The sequence below is a fragment of the Podarcis filfolensis genome, assembly GCF_964270895.1.
Source record: "Podarcis filfolensis genome assembly, chromosome: 13".
Lineage (NCBI taxonomy): Eukaryota > Metazoa > Chordata > Lepidosauria > Squamata > Lacertidae > Podarcis > Podarcis filfolensis.
Genome location: NC_139615.1, coordinates 40,317,526 through 40,337,857, shown reverse-complemented (window position 1 = coordinate 40,337,857; position 20,332 = coordinate 40,317,526). Strand labels below are relative to the sequence as shown.

General features: G+C 48.8%; 1 protein-coding gene across 6 annotated transcripts in view; it reads left to right on the top strand.

The window, feature by feature from the left end:
• Nucleotides 1–20,332, top strand: part of PLEKHM1 (pleckstrin homology and RUN domain containing M1) — a 40,962-nt gene that overhangs the window by 11,375 nt on the left and 9,255 nt on the right. For 5 of the 6 annotated variants that reach the window (XM_083582567.1, XM_083582568.1, XM_083582569.1 and 2 more), the window contains 7 exons: nt 2,905–3,000; nt 5,508–5,755; nt 7,270–7,896; nt 11,875–12,277; nt 15,495–15,738; nt 17,101–18,021; nt 19,859–20,004. In XM_083582567.1, the coding sequence (XP_083438693.1) occupies nt 2,947–3,000; nt 5,508–5,755; nt 7,270–7,896; nt 11,875–12,277; nt 15,495–15,738; nt 17,101–18,021; nt 19,859–20,004 (2,643 nt within the window). In that variant the 5' untranslated portion in view covers nt 2,905–2,946. Of the gene's footprint in view, nt 1–643; nt 826–2,904; nt 3,001–5,507; nt 5,756–7,269; nt 7,897–11,874; nt 12,278–15,494; nt 15,739–17,100; nt 18,022–19,858; nt 20,005–20,332 lie in introns of those variants that run through there. The other variant, XM_083582570.1, reaches the window with a different exon arrangement.

Sequence of the window (20,332 nt, the reverse complement as noted above, 5' to 3'; positions counted from 1 at the left end):
GTGTTATGTGGTCTCGGCGGCCGCTCCCAGTCACCAGTCTAGGCGCCGCATTCTGGATTAGTTGTAGTTTCACCTTCAAAGGTAGCCCCATGTAGAGCGCATTGCAGTAGTCCAAGCAAGAGACAACCAGAGCATGCATTACTCTGGTGAGACAGTCTGCTGGCAGGTATGGTCTCAGCCTGCGTACCAGGTGGAGCTGGTAGACAGCTGCCCTGGACACAGAATTAACCTGCGCCTCCATGGACAGCTGCGAGCCCAAAATGACTCCCAGGCTGCGCACCTGGTCCTTCATGGGCACAGTTACCCCATTCAGGACCAGGGAGTCCCCTTGCCCCCCAAAAACAGTACTTCTGTCTTGTCAGGATTCAACCTCAATCTGTTAGCCTCCATCCATCCTCCAACCGCCTGTTATTTAGGCATGGGGGAATGTGATTCCAACATGGCAATTCAGGGTATGGATGAGGCAGAGGTGTTCATCTGGGAATCTGGGATGCCTCCACCTCTCTCAATTTTCCACAGGAAGAAATACAAGTCAGTGCAAATGACGGGAGGAGTTGGGGGCTTGTTTTTGTCTCCCTGGACTGTCAGATAAATATGTAGACCAGAGGTTAAGAGAGCTGTGGCTTTGTGGTTGCTGTGCTTAGCTTTTTAAATTGCAGCGTTCAGAGTTCAGCAGGTCTTGTGACAAGCCTAGCACGGAGGCAAGGGGCTTACATTCTCGCCACCCGCCCCGTCTCCCCAGGCAGCTTTTGTCCGTGACTGTCCTCTCGCTGCTTGGACTCGGTTGGTCCTGCCCAGGCTGTCCGCAAACTCCTTGAGGAGCAGGTTGGTGTTTGTGCATCTGCTTTGTCAGTTTGGGGATAGATTAATAGCCGTGAAGCCCAGTTGCTTCCATCCTGGCTGGCGTTGCTGGTAAAGGGGCTTACTAGGAAGCGGAACGGAGACTACTAATCTAATATTGAGCACTTTGCCATGTTCCTCTGCGGGTGGAGGGTTCTGGACCATTCTGCTCAAGTTTTTCTTGTGAAGTCTTTTTTTTTTTTTAATTGATTTGATTTTTAAAAGTATGAACATACAAAATTCAAAATCCAAATATCAAGATTACTCTGAATCTCCTGACTTCCCCCGATCTCTTCCATGGGTCCTAATGATAATATTTACAACTGCATATCAATGCTTATCCAAATTTTTACCCTTCTGAATTATCCATACTTTTCATTACTTTACAAGTGTGGTTAAAATCCTGCTAATGTTTTAACCTACTTACAGTGGTCTTGTAAGTAAATTATAAACTTTTCCCATTCTTTTTTAAAGTTCTTGTCGTCTTGATTTCTGAGCTTCCTAGTTAATTTTGCCATGTCGGCAGAGTCCATCAACTTGGCTTGCCATTCTTCTCTGGTTGGGGTTGTCTCTTCCTTCCATCTTTGTCTCTTGTGAAGGCTTAGCGGATAGGGGCTGCTCATCCTAGGACCCTGCCAAATGTTCGTGTGGATCTGAGAAGGAATTTGGTCCCTGTGGTCCGACTGCCCTCTGTTCTGATGGAATGAGTTGCATGCGGCTTGGCTCGCTTGCTTGAGCCACCTAGCGGTTTTGCTCAGTTAGCACCTTTCTGCAGCTCACCTGCTCTCCGTATCTGGTGTTACGGGCTCTTCTGGGTTGTGTAGCCTGATCTTTTGAGTGGAGAGGGGGAGGTTCTGGGTGGGGAGTGCTGCTTCCCCGCAGGGGCTTCAACTGAATGGCCTTTTGGTTGCTTCCGGGTCTGTGATTCTAGATCAGACATAAGGCCCAAAGGAGGTGGTGGACTCTCCTCCTTTGGAGGTTTTTAAGCAAAGGCTGGGCGGGCGTCTGTCATGGATGCTTTAGCTGAGATTCCTGTGTCGCCCGGGGTTGGACTAGATGACCCTCAGGGTCCCCTCCAGCTCTACAGTTCTACGATTCTAGGAGCCTGCCATGAGCTGAGCTCCCTGAGGCTGTAGAAGAAGCAGGAGGGACCCAGGTTCCCTGGCCTAATTCGAGAAGGGAACTGGGCTCGGGGGGACTTGTCTCACAACTTTTGAGGGGTGTGTTTCGCACTCACGGCCAGCTCCCTGGCTCCTGGGTCCCCCAGATACTGATGGGAGTTGTAGCATCTGGAGAGCACCAGGTTGGAGGAAGGCTGTACGAGTTGGCCTCTGGTCTCCAACTCTGCTCATGTGACTGTTATGTGGTGGGTATTCCAGACTAATTGTGCTGGTCCCGAGGGTTAACTGTACGGCAAGGTCCGAGTCCAGTCCGAGGTCGAGGGTGCGGTATGGAGGCTGTCCGTCAAAGCTGAAGGCAGGGTCCAAGGCAGGGAGTCAGGTGAGGTCAGGAACTCTGGCAGAAGAGCAGGACAGGGTGCAGGCAGGAACAGGCTACCAACAATGTTGCTCCTGCAACCTGGGACTGGCCAGCTTTTATCTGCCCCGAGGCATAGGACGGCCCCGATCCTCTGGTGACTCGCCTCTCCTGGCCTGGAGGCGAGCGCTCCTCCTGCAGGAACTTAGTTCCCTCCGCCTCTCTGCCCTGAGCCTCTGCAGCTCAGGAGAGGCTGGAGGGTTACCGGACCCAGAGGCAACCTCAGCTTCCTCTGACGGGGCTGAGAGTGGAGCACCTGCAGGCAATGGGTCCTCCATCACCTCAGGAGCCAGAGCAGACTCAGCTGGTGCCTGCACCTGAGGATCCAGCACAGGTGAGGACCCTTCAGGCTCAAGCCCCAGCCCCGGCTCAGCTGGTTCTGGAGGCGGGGACTCCTGTGCAGGCTGGGATTCCTCAGGTTCAGCCTCTGAGTCCGAATCCCAGGCCATCACACCAATAAGCACAGAGGTCAGGCTAGTGGACTTGTTCACGTGGTGTTTGACTTTCTTCCTGTTTGCTTTTCCTCAGGTTACCATGTGATTCCAGAACTGGGCAGAAGCAGCAGTAGATATGCATTCCAACCACAAAGCTGAGAATGGATGCCAGCCCCGAGAAGTTACCCAGGTAATAATAATAATAATAATAATTTATTATTTGTACCCCGCCCATCTGGCTGGGTCTCCCCAGCCACTCTGGGCAGCTTCCACAAATACAAAAAATACACTAATATGTCATACATTAAAAACTTCCCTGAACAGGGCTGCCTTAAGATGTCTTCTGAATGTCAGGTAGTTGTTTATCTCTTTGACATCTGATGGGAGGGCGTTCCACAGGGCAGGTGCCACTACCGAGAAGGCCCTCTGCTTGGTTCCCTGTAGCTTTGCTTCTTGCAATGAGGGAACCGCCAGAAGGCCCTCGACGGTGGACCTCAGCGTCCAGGCAGAACCCCATTCAGGACCAGGGAGTCCTCCACACCTGCCCACCCCCTGTCTCCCCAAAGCAGTACTTCTGTCTTGTCAGGATTCAACCTCAATCCATTAGCCGCCATCCATCCTCCAACCGCCTCTAGACACTCACACAGGACCTTCACCGCCTTCACTGGTTCTGATTTGAAAGAGAGGTAGAGCTGGGTATCATCTTCATATTGATGGACACCCAGTCCAAACCCCCTGATGATCTCTCCCAGCGGCTTCATGTAGATGTTAAAAAGCATGGGGGAGAGGACGGAACCCTGAGGCACCCCACAAGTGAGGGCCCAGGGGTCTGAGCACTCATCCCCCACCACCACTTTCTGAACATGGCCCAGGAGGAAGGTGAATAATTACAGCCGAGCTGGCCTATGGAGTTGAGGCTTCACTTGCCATAGGGATGTCGAGTGGCTGTGAAACATTTCCCGGCCTTTCCAGAGGAAGGGGCTGAGCATCACTTGGAAGTGGCGGCTGGATGCATGAACAGGCATCTCATGATCCTTTTCCGTCTGTTCCATGGAGAGAAAGAAGGCACTGCTTTCAACAGCCATTGATGGTGACAATCAAGCTCAGCCCTTCTTGAGTCATACACAACGCTGGTTGGAAACCTGCTATGAGATTCATTCTGGACATGGAACATTGCCTCCCCTCCCTGGTTTCATAGAATTGTAGAGCTGGGACCCCAAGAGTCATCTATTCCAACGCGCTTCAAACCCACAATCCTGAGATCAAGTGTCTCATGCTCCGCCAACTGAGCTACCCTAGGACACTGGCATTTTTGACCATTGCCAACATTTCTATAATTTCTTTCATCCTCACACATCCCATCCCCTAATTTCTTCTCTATCCTAAGCCTACTCAGTTCCTCCAGTTACTTTTCTTCTAAACAGATGCCCATTTCTTCTTTTTAAAATCCTCAAGGCCAATTCAGGATTATTGTAGGCCAATCTAGTATGAGATTGCAAACAGAGGAGAATTAATTTCAACCAAAAACTACAGTCATTGAGATATACAAATGGAAGAAGCAGAAGGTGTTTACCAGCAAATAAAACAGGCAACAACAACAACAGCCTGGAGAAATATATGTCAAGTTGTGTAAAAATATTCTTTTGCTGTTGGCACCATATTTTCTTATCACGATTCAGTAACAGGAAGCAAATCTTTATAAAAACCTGAAAGCACAGAAAAGGTCTACAACAACTTGGATAGAAAACTACGTGTAGGGTTCTCAGCCCATGGGCAGTATAGTAAATAATATACAAATAATCTCCTCCTCTGACCTTCCTCTTTTGCCATTGGGGAAGGCAGATGGCATAGTTGGAAAATGTAGATCTTGTAAGTATTGCCGTTGGGCATGATCAAGATGACAACACCAGAAGGAAAATGTTAACAGGTAATTTCAGTATCAAGTTGTGATATCTCCTTAATCATAGAATTGTGGAGTTGGAAGGGACCCTGAGGATCATCTAGTCCAACCCCCTGCAATGCAGGAATATGCAGCTGTCCCATACGGGGATCGAACCTGCAACCTTGGCATCACCAGCACCATGCTGTAACCTACTGAGCTATAATCAGTGCCGTTGCTTCAGGGGCACTGATGGTCTCACATTTATTGCTCCACCTACAATCTGTTTGTTGCTCAAACAGACATAGTTTGTTGTTGTTGTCGTTTAGTCGTGTCCGACTCTTCATGACCCCATGGACCAGAGCACGCCAGGCACTTCTGTCTTCCACTGCCTCCCGCAGTTTGGTCAAACTCATGCTGGTAGCTTCGAGAACACTGTCCAACCATCTCGTCCTCTGTCGTCCCCTTCTCCTTTCCCCACATCAGGGTCTTTTCCAGGCAGTCTTCTCTTCTCATGGGGTGGCCAAAGTATTGGAGCCTCAGCTTTAGGATCTGTCCTTCCAGTGAGCACTCAGGGCTGATTTCCTTCAGAATGGAGAGGTTTGATCTTCTTGCAGTCCATGGGACTCTCAAGAGTCTCCTCCAGCACCATAATTCAAAAGCATCAATTCTTCTTCTCAACCTTTTGGATCTTAACACAGTGTGCTCCAGTTGAGGCCTTCCTGCTGTCCTCAACATTTTAGCAATATCATTGGGGAGGAGGGCTTTCTTCCATCTTGGTCCTAACCTAATACAGCCTCTGTTTGATGCTACCCTAGTTGATCAAGACGCACCTGGTGAACTCCATCAAAGCGCTGCAGAAACATTACGTGACTTCCGACGCCCTCGTGACCAGTGACGATGGAGATGCCAACACCCTCTGCTGCGCCCTCGAAGCAGTGTTTGTGCACGGCTTGAAGGCCAAGCACATCAAGGCAGAATCAGGAGCGAAAGGGAGGAAATTTGCCGGGCGCCTGCCCCTTCCCCAACCAGCCTTTTGGGCCCTGCTGAAAACTATCACACACAGGTGAGGTGGGGAAGACAGCCGCTGTGAGGGTGGAGATTGCAGCCATCAGCAAAATTTGCTGATATTACATGCTTGAACATTGCTGGGCATGGAGTGGTGGGGGCATTTGCGAGATGCAAATGTGAGATTTCTGCTTACGGTGGTTAACCAAAGTTCAAGGGGATATGGCTGATGGAGGGACTTCTCATCTCTTCTTGCTAAAGTCCTGCTAGGAATTTAGGTGGATATAGGCAAAAACTCCTGCCAACCTAGCAGTTCGAAAGCAAGTCCAAGTGCAAGTAGATAAATAGGTACCGCTCTGGCGGGAAGGTAAACGGCGTTTCTGTGTGCTGCTCTGCTTCGCCAGAAGCGGCTTAGTCATGCTGGCCACATGACCCGGAAGCTGTACGCCGGCTCCCTCGGCCAATAAAGCGAGATGAGCGCCGCAACCCCAGAGTCGGTCACGACTGGACCTAATGGTCAGGGGTGCCTTTACCTTTACCTTTATAGGCAAAAAAAGTCAGGGGCCGGCTGGACAATGAGGAGTGGCCGGGGATCCCTGTCAGAGAACCTCAAAGGGGGGAGCCTCAGAAGACGAAGGCTTTGGGTTGGGGTGGGACAATGAAGACAGGTCAGAGGAGGAATGGGGGATAAAAAAACTTCTGGTTTTTTAACAACAACAACCCCGCACTTTCCAAGGTCCTTCAGAGCTCCCCCCCTTTTATGAAGATCACCCGCTCTGAGACCCCACAGCTAATTCTCCCCTGGCCTCCTTGCTGGCCCAATAATAATAATAACAATTTATTATTTATACCCCGCCCATCTGGCTGAGTTTCCCCAGCCACTCTGGGGAGCTCCCAATCAAATGTTAAAAACAGTACAGCATTAAATATTAAAAACTTCCCTGAACAGGGCTGCCTTCAGATGTCTTTTAAAGATAGGATAGCTGCTTATTTCCTTCACATCTGAAGGGAGGGTGTTCCACAGGGTGGGTGCCACTACCGAGAAGGCCCTCTGTCTGGTTCCCTGTAACCTCATTTCTCGCAATGAGGGAACCGCCAGAAGGCCCTTGGCGCTGGATCTCAGTGTCTGGGCTGAACGATGGGGGTGGAGACGCTCCTTCAGGTATACAGGACTGAGGCCGTTTAGGGCTTTAAAGGTCAGCACCAACACTTTGAATTGTGCTCGGAAACGTACTGGGAGCCAATGCAGATCTATCAGGACTGGTGTTATGTGGGATCAAGTAGGATCAATTAAGCCCTGGGGATTATCTAATTGATTTTTGAATTTTATTGTTATTCATATTTTATACTGTATTTTATGCTGCTTTTATAATTGTTTTAAAGTGTTTTAAATTTGTTGTTAGCCGCCCTGAGCCCGGTTTTTGAACTGGGAAGGGCAGGATATAAATAAAAATTTATTATCATTATTATTATTATTATTATTATTATTATTATTATTATTATTAGAGCTGCAGCATTAATGGGCCTTGTGTTCTCTCCCCCTTTCCTGCTCCTCTCTTTACTTTTCTCCAGAAACATCATTTCTGAGCTGGAGCACCTGGACTTCATCAACACAGACGTGGGCCGCTGCCGTGCTTGGCTACGACTTGCGCTGAATGACGGCCTGATGGAATGCTACCTGAAGCTCTTGCTCCACGAGAAAGCCCACCTCTCTGAGTATTACCATTCGCCAGCCCTGCTACTGGACACTGAGGAGGTTGAGTTCCTTCTCACTTACCTGCAGGGCTTGTCCTCCCTGGCCTTCGACCTCTCCTACAAGTCGGCAGTCTTGAATGAATGGACGGTCACCCCTTTATCCCTCTCGGGACTTTGCCCAGCCTCAGAGCTACTTGTGAGTTTGGAGCCCCGGAGGAAAGAATCGCTGGGCTCCCTCTCGCTGTCTTCTGGCTCGGATGACGCTGAGGCTTCCCCAGCCCTCTTGCCCGCCGCTAAAAGCCAACGGGCAGAGAAACTCACCGCATCCAACCTGAGCATCAGCACAACAGGTTCCTCACAGCTGTCTTCCAGCCTCGGCTCCGACGGCCTTACGCCTGGGACATCTGCTGCTACGCAGAACGCGGACAGGGGTGAGGAGCCCATCTCGGATGATGCTGAACCTGGCGTGGCAACAGCAAAAGACTTGGACCAGTCCCTCCAAGAGTGAGTATGCGGAGGAAAGGGGAAGACCTTATTTATTTATTTATTTTTTACAATAGTATTTATTAAATTTCACCAATAGACATAACAAAAAAGAAAATATACAACAACGCAATAGAAAAGTGAAAAAGAAGGGGGGGAAAGTAAACTTAAGATACCTAAACAGAAAAAAGAAACTCAATTAATTCATTAAAATGCATTTTCATAAACATTTTGGTTGACTTCCTCTAATCTCCTCCATTTGAATTTCCTCTTAATTTGAATGTAGCAGTTTCCAATATCATTAATTCATAAAACAATATTACAGTCATACTCCAGTTTCTTTACCTTTCTTATAATACATTTTCTTATTTATATATTTAAATCTAATTTAATCCTAGGCCTGATTGGTTCTTTCAAGTGATTACATATCTTTAATATTAGGACATTTGTTCAAATAGTCTTTAAATTTCTTCCAATCTTCTTGGTATTCCTCTTCTTTCTGGTCGCGGATTCTCCCGGTGAGATCAGCCAGCTGCATAAATTCCATCATCTTCATCTGCCATTCTTCTACCGTTGGTAATTCTTGTGTTTTCCATTTTCTGGCTAGTAAAATCCTAGCTTCTGTTGTGGCATAAAAAAATACTAAGGGAAGACCTTATTAGAGCTTGTCAGATGGCAAAGGTGGTCGCTCACGAGTAACCAGGCAGGACTCCGACCTGTTTTTACAGGTTTTATTTAGGTGCAAAACTATTTACAGTGCAGAACCCCAAAGTTCATGCCTGCCTCAATCGCTAGCAGAATCTGGGAGTGCTTATTTCCTCCCCCAACATAAAAGTCTCGCTACGCCCAGCCTTTTCTTTCCCTCTTTGCACTTTAGACTTCTGCGCAGGGTGGGCGACGGAAGGGGTATGCTTCCCTCCTGGCCGGCTTGGCCAGGAGTGCGGCTGAGGCTCCCACCAGCATCCTCTGGTCCTTTCACCGCTTCCCCACTGGAGGTGGGGCTTTGCTCCTCACCGGAAGAGGAACTCCTTCGCAAGATTTTCGGAGACTCCCTGTGACACAACTGCCCCTCTGCTTCCAGCCCCTGCTCTGATGGCAGTTCCCTGACAGAGCTGGTAAATTGGTGTTCAGATCCTGATACCAGTTTCAGACAGTCTGAGCTAGCCAATGCATCACGGTGGGCAGGGAGCCGCGATGTATTCCCAGCTCAAATTGCCTGCAGGCAGCAAAGGCGCAGGCAGGCGGATGGAGCCTGAGAAGGTTTGGGGCAAGCATGTTCTTGGGTCTGCCTACCTGCCTGCTCCTCCTTCTCGCGCAAGCCAGAGATGTATTGGGGCTTGCTCAGTTGGGGGGTGGGGGCGGGCAGGAGGCTTCCCACCCCACAGCTGAGCAATTTAAGGAAGCCCCCATGCCCCTCCAGCTTGCATGAGTCAGAATGGTATGGGGGCTTGCTCCTTAGAACTGGGCGGTATATCTCAGCTGTTTCTAAGGTGGGGAGGGAGAAGCCACCGAGATACATTCCAGACATCATGATATATCAGCATATCACAGTATTCAGCTGGTGATATATCACGATGGGGATGCGGGTGGCACTGTGGTCTAAACCACTGAGCCTCTTGGGCTTGCCGATTCGAGGGTCAGCGGTTTGAATCCCCGCAATGGAGTGAGCTCCTGTTGCTCTGTCCCAGCTTCTGCCAACCTAGCAGTTCGAAAGCACACCAGTGCAAGTAGATAAATAGGTATCACTGTGGCGAGAAGGTAAATGGCATTTCTGTGCGCTCTGGTTTCCATCACAGTGTCCCATGTGCCAGAAGCGGTTTAGTCATGCTGGCCATGTGGCCCGGAAAGCTTTCTGTGGACAAACGCCGGCTCCCTTGGCCTGAAAGCAAGATGAGCGCCACAACCCCGTAGCCGCCTTTGACTGGACTTAATCATCCAGGGGTCCTTTGCCTTTATATAACGACTTTGAAAACCAGATTTCGCCTAGACCTTTTCATATCTTACTTTGGCAATGAGTTTATTTTATTTTTTCCTAATCTTTATCTTGGTTGAACCTGGAAAGTTCCAGGTGGATAGCAACATGTTATTAAAATCATACATGGAAACCTCATATTTGGCAGGCTGGATTAATGTATGGAAACCAACCTTCTTCCTCTACCTAACAGAAAGTTGCTCTGATATCGTTAGACCTCTTTGTCAGGCATTTCTTGCCCCTTTGAGTATACAGTGGTACCTCGGGTTACAGACGCTTCAGGTTACATCCGCTTTAGGTTACAGACTCTGCTAACCCAGAAATAGTACCTCAGGTTAAGAACTTTGCTTCAGGATGAGAACAGAAATCGGACAGTGGCAGCAGTGGGAGGCACATTAGCTAAAGTGGTACCTCAGGTTAAGAACAGTTTCAGGTTAAGAACGGACCTCCAGAATGAATTAAGTTTTTAACCTGAGGTACCACTGTATATGAGGTGTCCCCGACTTCTCCAGTGAACATACTTTCCACCTCCAGTTTTCAACTCTCCGCTTGGAATGGTCCGTGACATCACAGCAGCGCAGCGAATGGCTAAGGGGCTTACCCACAGTTGCCATGCGATGTTTTTGAATCTGTTACATGATATTTCTACCAGGTTGAGTGGTCAGAGTTTCTTTTTTTGTTTTATTAAATTTATAGGCTGCCCTTCATCCAAGGATCGCAGGGCAGTCTGCAGTATTATGTGTAGCCCAGTCCAGATCACAAATGTAACTGATTTGAGAACTTGATCACGCACTTCCACGGCCGATAGAGAGGCGCTTTCTCAGCCTCAAATAATACTCTGTTTGAAAACAGCAAAAGCACCAATTGAGGAGAGTTGCTTCTGAGTAGCATAGTAAGGTTTATTACAGAAAAGGTGTTGCCGTGCAGGTCGCAGAAGCTAAAGTCGTTGTCTTTTAAGCCCAGTACCCTGATCTAAGCTGCAATCCTAAAAACACACTTAACCTGGGAATAAACCTCACTGTGTTATTTCAAATAAATAAGCATGCCTAGGATTGCACTGCTAATAAAAAAAAATGCTAGAGAGACAGAACATTATGGTACCACACAATCACAATTCACCTTGGTGAGCCAAAGAAAGACATTAAGTGCTTAAGACACTCTATTGAATGACTCACACATATGTGGTGTGAAGCTTAGATCCCAGAGGAAGCTGTGGATCCCAGAGGAAATCACCCATAACTGACACATACACAATGTATGGATGCTCATACTTTTTAGCTGTAGCTTTCCCAACACAACCTCCTCTACCCTCTTGAGCTTTTTGAACTCAGCAGATAATTCCCTGTATCGAAGGAAGAGCCACGCTAGCTTTCCATTTTGACATTTATTGGTGTTAAGCAAATACGGCAATAGGTATTGTGCCTGAAAATACCTTTTCCAGGTCCACAACAACCTTTTGTACAAGATGAGGAAGCTGTGGCTGGGGGTGGCTGGCTGGTTTGCCCAACAAAATTTGTGGCTAAGGAAGAATTTGAACTCGTGTCTGAGTCATAATATACTACCCGCCGTATTACTTTCTGTATAACTATCCACTCCATTCTCAGAAGGGAGTGCTAAACCACAAAAAAGCAAATTCCTTTGCATTAATCTTATTATCCAACTAACACATTTGTATACATGTGCTAAAATTCCTTATTTCAGGCTAATTGGTGTCTTAGTAGATAAGGAGCCTGCAGACCATTTGATGTCCAAAGGGGGTTACTGAATGTCTTGCCTCTGTTGGCAGAGCACAGAGTTTCCCAAACTTTGGATCTCTAGCTGTTTTTGGACTACAACCCCCATCGTCCCTAGCTAACAGGACCAATGGTCAGGGATGATGGGAGTTGTAGTCCAAAAGCAGCTGGAGAGAGACCCAAGTTTGGGAAACCCTAGCATAGCACACAGTATAGTGGGAGATGCGATCAAACAGATAACATGCCCCCCCCACTCTTTTGAGTTTTGTTTTAAACTTTTGTTTTTCTTTCAAGGGTGCTAGCAGAATTCAGCAGAGCACAGGGAAAGCCGGAATCGACAGACACCTTGTCGGCTTCTTCCTCACTTCAGTGCCCCTGTCCTGCCACTGATCTCTGCACCACACGCCTTCCTTGTCCTGTAACAGCTAAACACCCTGCCAGCATCAAACCTCCTGACGCAGCAGACTCACAGCTTCCAAGTCCAGGTGACCCACCTCAAACCAAGGAAGCAGCTCCCGGTTCCAGGGTCCATCAATCGCCTGCGCTGGACACAGCAGACGCCGCTAAAGGAGTAGCGGATGCATCCCAAACTCATCGTAGCCTCAAGAGAGGAGGGGCTAAATATAGGATCAGTCAAGTTGTTGTCCGTGAGGAAAGCCACCCAAGGACAGGGCGACTTCTCTCGCCAATCTCACCTGTAAGTCATACCTTGCCTCTCCAAAATCCTATGAGGTCCTGTTAAAATCTTTAATATTTCGCTCTTGCGAAAAGAAAATTCAGAATGAGATTTCCGTATAGTTCTGGTGGCAAGGGCGAAAGCCCAAATGTTTTGCTCAAAAGGCCAGTGACAGCATGTCCCTGGAGTTGTGTGGATGTGTTTGGTGCACAAGAGGGTTTTTGACTTCTTGGACAAGCTTGGAATTTTAGGAGATCATAGGTAAAGGGTAAAGGGACCCATGACCTTTAGGTCCAGTCGTGACCAACTCTGGGGTTGCGGCGCTCATCTCGCTTTATTGGCCGAGGGAGCCAGCGTACAGCTTCTGGATCATGTGGCCAGCATGACTAAGCCACTTCTGGTGAACCAGAGCTGCGCATGGAAATGCAGTTTACCTTCCTGCTGGAGTGGTACCTATTTATCTACTTGCACTTTGATGTGCTTTTGAGCTGCTAGGTTGGCAGGAGCAGGGACCGAGCAACGGGAGCTCACCCTGTCGCGGGGATTTGAACCACTGGCCTTCTGATCAGCAAGTCCTAGGCTCTGTGGTTTAACCCACAGCGCCGCCCGCGTCCTGAGTTAGGAGATCATACTGTGCTTTTATAAAGGCCCCCCTGCCCAAATTAGACTGACTAGTCAATCTTGAGTTTTTATTTTCACTATTTATTGAACGATCTCACTGTTCATTCGCGAACCTCTGAGAACCTGAGGGAGTGTGGGTAGGCTTAACCTGCTCAAATGTGGCTGTTCGTCTGACGTCAACCAGCCTCTTGTGACTAATACCAATTATAGGTACAAGATTTAGCAGAGTCTCTCCTGCTTCTCTCAGTGAGTGAGTGGTGTTGACGAAGCGATTACTCTGCAGGTCAGGAAATGCTTTTCCTTGCAGTTAATTGGGAACTTCCTCTCCCCAATTCCATTTCCTCTTTGTACCGGCTGCCTTCAGAGGAAGCCTCTCTCTCATACCTGGCGCTCAGCCAATCTATCTGTTACACACGCAGCAGGAAGTGATGTCATGCTGCTTGAGTCAACCTGCCCAAATACCTGCTCTGCGTTCTACAGAGGAGAGCCCTTTAAAACCTTAAGGTTCAGCGGTTGAAAGTTGGCTGCACTTAAGACTTCGGATAGACGTTCCCATAACCAGTCACCGTGGGTCCTGTGTCTATAGAGATCTGGGAGCCATGGGTTTATATCGCATCTCAGCCCGTGACTCATTGCCTTGGTTCCTCATCTATAAAATAGGCGTATTATTCATCTGTCTTGCAAAGCTACTGCCAGGGCAAACAAGGCAGAAATCCCGCGTGGGGCTGAACAAATATTTCAGATTCCTGAATGTATTGCAGATCTCTAGGGGATAATGATGCTTGTCATTTTTCTAGCGATACACAAATTACTAACCATAATGATAATCAAGGTCGTTCCTGAACATGGTCTTAACAGTGAGTCTGTAAGTGACTGTGGAGGCCAATTCTGGATATACATGTCATTCCGCAGTGAGGACATAGGTTTCTGGGTGGGAGTTGATCACAGTGAGGGTTTGCCAAGTGTGCCTTCCTCTCAGCTTGTTCCTCCCTTTCATCCTGAGTTTGAGTGTCTTCAAAGCCTTTGGTAAAGGCTGTTCTCCAATTGGAGCGCTCATGGGCCAGTGTTTCCCAGTTGTCGGTGTTTATACTACATTTTTTTAGGTTTGCCATGAGAGAGTCTTTAAGCCTCTTTTGTTGACCACCAGCATTACTTAAGTTCGGAATAGAGCAGTTGCTTTGGAAGATGATAATCAGACATCTGCACAACATGACCAGTCCAACCAAGTTGATGTTGAAGAATCTTTGCTTCAATCATGCCATCCTGTATTTCACTGGGATCAACAACTCAGCCCACATAGACCCTTAAGCCCAACTCCCTGAGCGCTGCACTGTGTTCAGTTTGGAAGAAACTAGTAACCTTTAAACCAATTAAACAATTTTGCGCTCAGTAATTTTGCTTTCGGACACACTAATGCCACAGCCAAATCTTACTCCACTTTGTTCAGTGGTGCTTGTTTCTGAATAAGGGTGGATAAGACAGAAGCCTAAACCTTCAAGTAAATTATTTTGCTTCATATCCTTCATAAGGAGACATATTTGGTTCTGTAATACCAAAAGCTGTGTGAGCAGCATGGCCAGACATTTTGATTTGTGGTTACCTAAGTGTCCTATTCTTTTCGGTCCCAGCTCCTGCCCACCTAGCAGTTCGAAAGCACATCAAGTGCAAGTAGATAAATAGGTATCACTCCAGCGGGAAGGTAAACGGCATTTCTGTGCGCTGCTCTGGTTTGCCAGAAGCAGCTTAGTCCTGCTGGCCACATGACCCGGAAGCTGTCTGTGGACAAACGCCGGCTCCCTCGGCCTATAGAGCGAGATGAGTGCGCAACCCCAGAGTCGTCCGCGGCTGGACCTAACGGTCAGGGGTACCTTTACCCTTAAGTCTCCTATTTAGCTACAAACCAATATATACGTATCACTACAGCAATCGTTTAGAATGCATGCTTGCTCAAAAAGTATGTGAGCTTTATTTAGATCAAGTTTTATCATTGGTGTCTTTTCTTGATGGTTTAAAATTGACGGTTTCGACCACCTTAATTTAAAACAGGCCACCCTCAGGATAACAACCACCTCTATACAATGTCTCCCACCATATGGTCATCGGGGTGTATATTGATTTGGATCAAGGGGGCTCCATTTAGTCTTAGCCACTGATAAACCTACCCACTCCAAATACTGACCCTGTTCTAAATCCATTGAGGGAGGCTCGTGCAGGTGATGGTTGGGGTCAAAGCCAAAAGTGGGAGAAAACACCCCACTTTTCTTTCTCTTTTGGAAACCCCTTCCCTCCCCTTTCCTCCGTGTCCAAGCAGGATGTTGGGAGGAAGCTGGACCAGTCTTGTCGGGGGACTGAACTAATTGCTCATAGGAGACTTATTTCCCCTCCTTCAATCTCTCCATTTCTTTTGGTTTTTCATCCTGGTTTTCCCTTGGACTCCCCACACTCTGCTACTTGAAATTACGCCAAGGGGCACAGGCCTTCCAGCACTACTGCAGGGCTTGGGCAGGAACTGCGCCACTTCTATAAAGCCCTTAGCGCGGTAAAAACGTTATTTGCTACTTGTTAATTTCCCTGTTGAATAGTCCAGCTGAATTCAGCTCTTTTTGTTCCCCGACAGGAAACAAACTGGATCACCGAGGATGACATTTACCTTCCCTCTCCTCCTCCTGAGGGAACAGCAAAAAGTCTCTCCCGTTCACTCAGTCCCTCGCCAGAGCGCCCTGCCGATAGCCAGCCATCGATACCAAGCGGCGCTCTGGACCAAGACAAGCTTCACGTGACCTCAGCCAAGGCCAGGAAGCCCAAACTGTCCCCCGAGGCGGAATCAAAGGGCTTTAGTGTCGTTCACCGGAGGCAAATGGGTAACAGTCTTTCTGCCATGGGGCAAATGATGGGGCGGGGAGGAGAAAGTGATAGAAGATAAATTTGGGGTTGGCTTTAGCAGCCCAACTCCCCATCAAGGGGCTCAGTGTCTCCAAAGTAGGAGAAGAACGTGTGGAGGCAGGAACCAGTCAAAGCAAGGCAAATCTTTATTTTTTTCCTGTTGCAACAGAGTTCCCTCACTTGCAAGGAGGGGAGGACCTAGAATAAAAGTGTGTAACAACTTTTAAAGACTTTAGAATTTGCCAGACCCCCTTAGCCAAAGACGACCTACAAGCATCATACCAATAAGAGGCAGTCTACATTACAACAGAAATTTGAGAGTGTGGCTTGTCTGTCAAGATATCAGATAATGGTCGCTGATTGCCTTATCCTGGCCAGTCTGGGCCATTCTTTCAAAATGGTAAATACCTTAGTTCTTAAATCCATTGTCCCAGACTTCCCTTATTCATGTGATAAGTCTGTTTACAGGGTTTGAAGGATTTTGCAACTGAAAAGAACTATTTCCAAGATCATAGAATCGTCGAGCTGGAAGGGACCCCAAGGGTCATCTATTCCAACCCCCTGCAGTGCAGGACTGATTTGTTGTTGTTTAGTCGTTTAGTCATGTCCTACTCTTCTTGACCCCATGGACCAGAGCACGCCAGGCACTCCTGTCTTCCACTGCCTCCCGCAGTTTGTTCAAACTCATGCTGGTAGCTTCAAGAACACTGTCCAACCATCTCGTCCTCTGTCGTCCCCTTCTCCTTGTGCCCTCCATCTTTCCCAACATCAGGGTCTTTTCCAGGGAGTCTTCTCTTCTCTTGAGGTGGCCAAAGTATTGGAGCCTCAGCTTCACAATCTGTCCTTCCAGTGAGCACTCAGGGCTGGTTTCCTTCAGAATGGATAGGTTTGATCTTCTTGCAGTCCATGGGACTCTCAAGAGTCTCCTCCAGCACTATAATTCTAAAGCATCCATTCTTCAGCGATCAGCCTTCTTTATGGTCCAGCTCTCACTTCCATACATCACTACTGGGAAAACCATAGCTTGAACTATACGGACCTTTGTTGGCAAGGTGATGTCTCTGCTTTTTAAGATGCTGTCTAGGTACTTCCTTCTATTGCAGAGGAAAATATTTGGAGTCATTAAGAGAGTCAAGATGGCCACGGGATTGCTCCCCTGTACTATTTCAGACATGTGGTTTATGTACTTAACGTATGTGTGTTTACCTTGTGCGCTTATGAGTGTTAATTTCGTTTATGTCACCTTAGAATTCTTATGACGAAAGACAAGACAAAACGGTGGTCAGCAGCATCATTATTTATGACTTCTGAATCACTTATTTTTTATCCTCCACCTCCAGGCCTTTCAAACCCTTTCCGTGGCCTTCTGAAGCTGGGGACCCTGGAGCGACGAGGAGGCATGGGCATCTGGAAGGAGTTCTTCTGCGAACTTTCGCCGCTGGAGCTGCGCCTCTTTGTGGACAGCGAGGAGCGGGTGTGCGTGGAGACCTGTTCCCTGTTGCGGTGCGATTTCCTGGGGGCAGCTCACAGCGACGGCCGCTTTGACCTGTCCTTCTCAGGCAAACGGCTGTGCCTCCGGGCCGCCTCTCGGGACGAGGCGGAGGATTGGCTGGACCGGCTGCACGAGGCACTTCAGAAATGTAGGCCTCAGCCAGACGAAGGCTGGGAGACCCTGGAGGGCACCGAAGCAGCGGAGGACCCGGATGCGAACTCTGCCGGTGGTCCGCCCGGCGAGCTTTCGGCCCTCTTGCAATACAACGGGACAGGCAGCAACGGGCTGGACTGGACATGCGGTTTGGACCCCGAGCTGGATGCGGTCAAGGAGTCTGTTTTGTACCTCGAAACCGAAAAGACGTGGGCCCCTTTTGTTTTCTCCTTGTCCTTAGAAGCCCTGAAGTGCTTCAGGGCCCGGAACGGGGAGAAAACGCTGAGCAACAGCTACGGGATAGAGACCATACAGGACATCCTGCCCGACGTGAGCCTGGGGGGCCCAGCCTTCTTCAAAGTCATCACGTCGAAAGCGGTGCTGAAGCTGAGAGCCGAGAACGCGGAGGAGGCAGCTGACTGGAGGGACTTGGTCCGCCGGATGCTGATGTCGTACCTGGAGACGGCGGAGGAGGCCTTGAGCCTGGGGGGCAACCTGGACGGGAACTCGCAGGCCGTTTTGAAAAGCACCACCAAGGGGAATGGCTTCCTCCTCAAGTACCTGGTTGCCATTCCCACAGAGAAAGGCCTGGACTGCCAGAGCTTCATCTGTGCGGGTAGGTTGGGGAGCGGCAAGGTGGCTGCAAAGCAGAGCTCAGGGTGGAGAAACAGATACAGTGGTACCTCGGGTTAAGTACCATATTTTTTGCTCTATAAGACTCACTTTTTCCCTCCTAAAAAGTAAGGGGAAATGTGTGTGCGTCTTATGGAGTGAATGCAGGCTGCACAGCTATCACAGAAGCCAGAACAGCAAGAGGGATTGCTGCTTTTACTGCACAGTGATCCCTCTTGCTGTTCTGGCTTCTGAGATTCAGAATATTTTTTTTCTTGTTTTCCTCCGCCAAAAACTAGGTGCGTCTTGTGGTCTGGTGCATCTTATAGAGCGAAAAATACGGTACTTAATTCGTTCCGGAGGTCCGTTCTTAACCTGAAACAATTCTTAACCTGAAGCACCACTTTAGCTAATGGGGCCTCCTGCTGCCGCCGCACCGCCGGAGCACAATTTCTGTTCTCATCCTGAAGCAAAGTTCTTAACCCGAGGTACTATTTCTCAGGTCTGTAACCTGAAGCGTATGTAACACGAGGTACTACTGTACAGAAGACTCTCAAAATTGCCAAGGGCCAGTTTGTAGCATCCTTGTTGTTGTTCAGTCGTTTAGTTGTGTCTGACTCTTCGTGACCCCATGGACCAGAGCACACCAGGCTTTGTCCATGGAGTTTTCTTGGCAGGGATACTGGAGTGGCTTGCCGGTTCCTGCTCCAGGTGGATTACATTTGGTCAGAACTCTCCACTATGACCTGTCCATCTTGGGTGTCCCGGCACAGCATAGCTCATAGCTTCTCTGAGTTATTCAAGCCCCTTCGCCACGGCAAGGCAGTGATCCATGAAGGGGCAGCATCCTTAGGAACACTTAACATAAGAAGAGCCATGCTAGATCAAGCCGAAGGCTCATTTTATCCAGCAATCTTTTGCGACAGTGGCCAACCAGGCACCCAGCAGGACCCGAGTGCAACGGCGCTCTCCGATTCTAGCGATTCTAAGCAACTGGTATCCTGAGACATCCTGCCTCTATTTCAGGCTCCGGGGAATTCTCTCCCTCCCCCAGTGCCGCCAGGAGCAGAGAAAAACAAAGAGTTCTTACTAATGAGTTTATTCAGTCATCACACCAAGAGACAAGGAATGCAATCTGTCTCCCTTAACGGCGTTGCTCCAACTGAGCTCCTCCCGCCTCCCTTCCTTCCAACAGCACTTTCCCTTATGGTGGCCGCCAAGGGCTAATTGTCTCTGAGTGCTTTGCTCTTGCACCCTCAATGAATGTCGAGTTCTGGGAGAAGGGGGCTCAGAAATAATATCCAGTGATAACGTGTCAGCTGTTCTGCTCTGTCTCTGTCTCCCCGCTCCCTTCTCCCAACACCTCCCAACTCTTCTGTTCGCCTGTCTCTGAGCTGTGACCTTCCTCAAACCACTGCTGTAATTCAATACAGTCATACCTTGGGTTACAGACACTTCAGGTTGCATTTTTTCGGGTTACGGACCGCCGAAACCCGGAAGTACCGGAACGGGTTACTTCCAGGTTTCAGCGGCTGTGCATGTGCAGAAGTGCTAAATTGCGCTTTGCGCATGCACAGAAGCACCAAATCGCAACCCGCGCATGTGCAGATGCACCACTGTGGGTTGGGAACGTGCATCCCGCACGGATCACATTTGCAACCCGAGCGTCCACTGTACTGCCTTCCTCTCCTCTGGAAGCTTCAGGAGAAGGGGTGGGGGGCGACCTCCACCATTCCTCTTCCAACTCGCCCCTTTCAGTCCAGTGCCTGACACACTGACAGGGGAGATATAATGTAGCTGTTGTGGCTGGCAGCCGTTACCATTTCTGCTTTTCTTTCCAGGCTGCTCCAGGCAGATTGGCTTTTCCTTTGTGAAGCCCAAACTCTGCGCATTCACAGGCCTCTACTATTGCGACAGCTGCCACTGGGATGAAGAGTCCGTGATTCCTTCGCGGCTGATTCACAACTGGGATCTCACCAGGCGTCCGGTACGTCTGGGTGACTTGAGGATAGGGGGCACAGGCTTGGGGTAGCAACATCCCCGGTGAGGATGTACAATGGTCCGATTGACTGCCGATGTGGCTCGTGCATTGTTCATTTTGTTATAATAAAAACTCCCTTATGGGGTATTTCAGAGCCCGTATAGAGTCCTTAAGTGGGTTCCCTATCAGTAGGAGAAAATAACAGAACAACCAGAGTATATTGAGAAGCAAAGCTACTAGTAAGCCTGATTTTTATTCAAGGAGCTGTTGCAACAGGGTTCCCACTCACCACACGCAGGAGGGAGGAGAACCCTGAACAGTGGTGCGGAAGCCC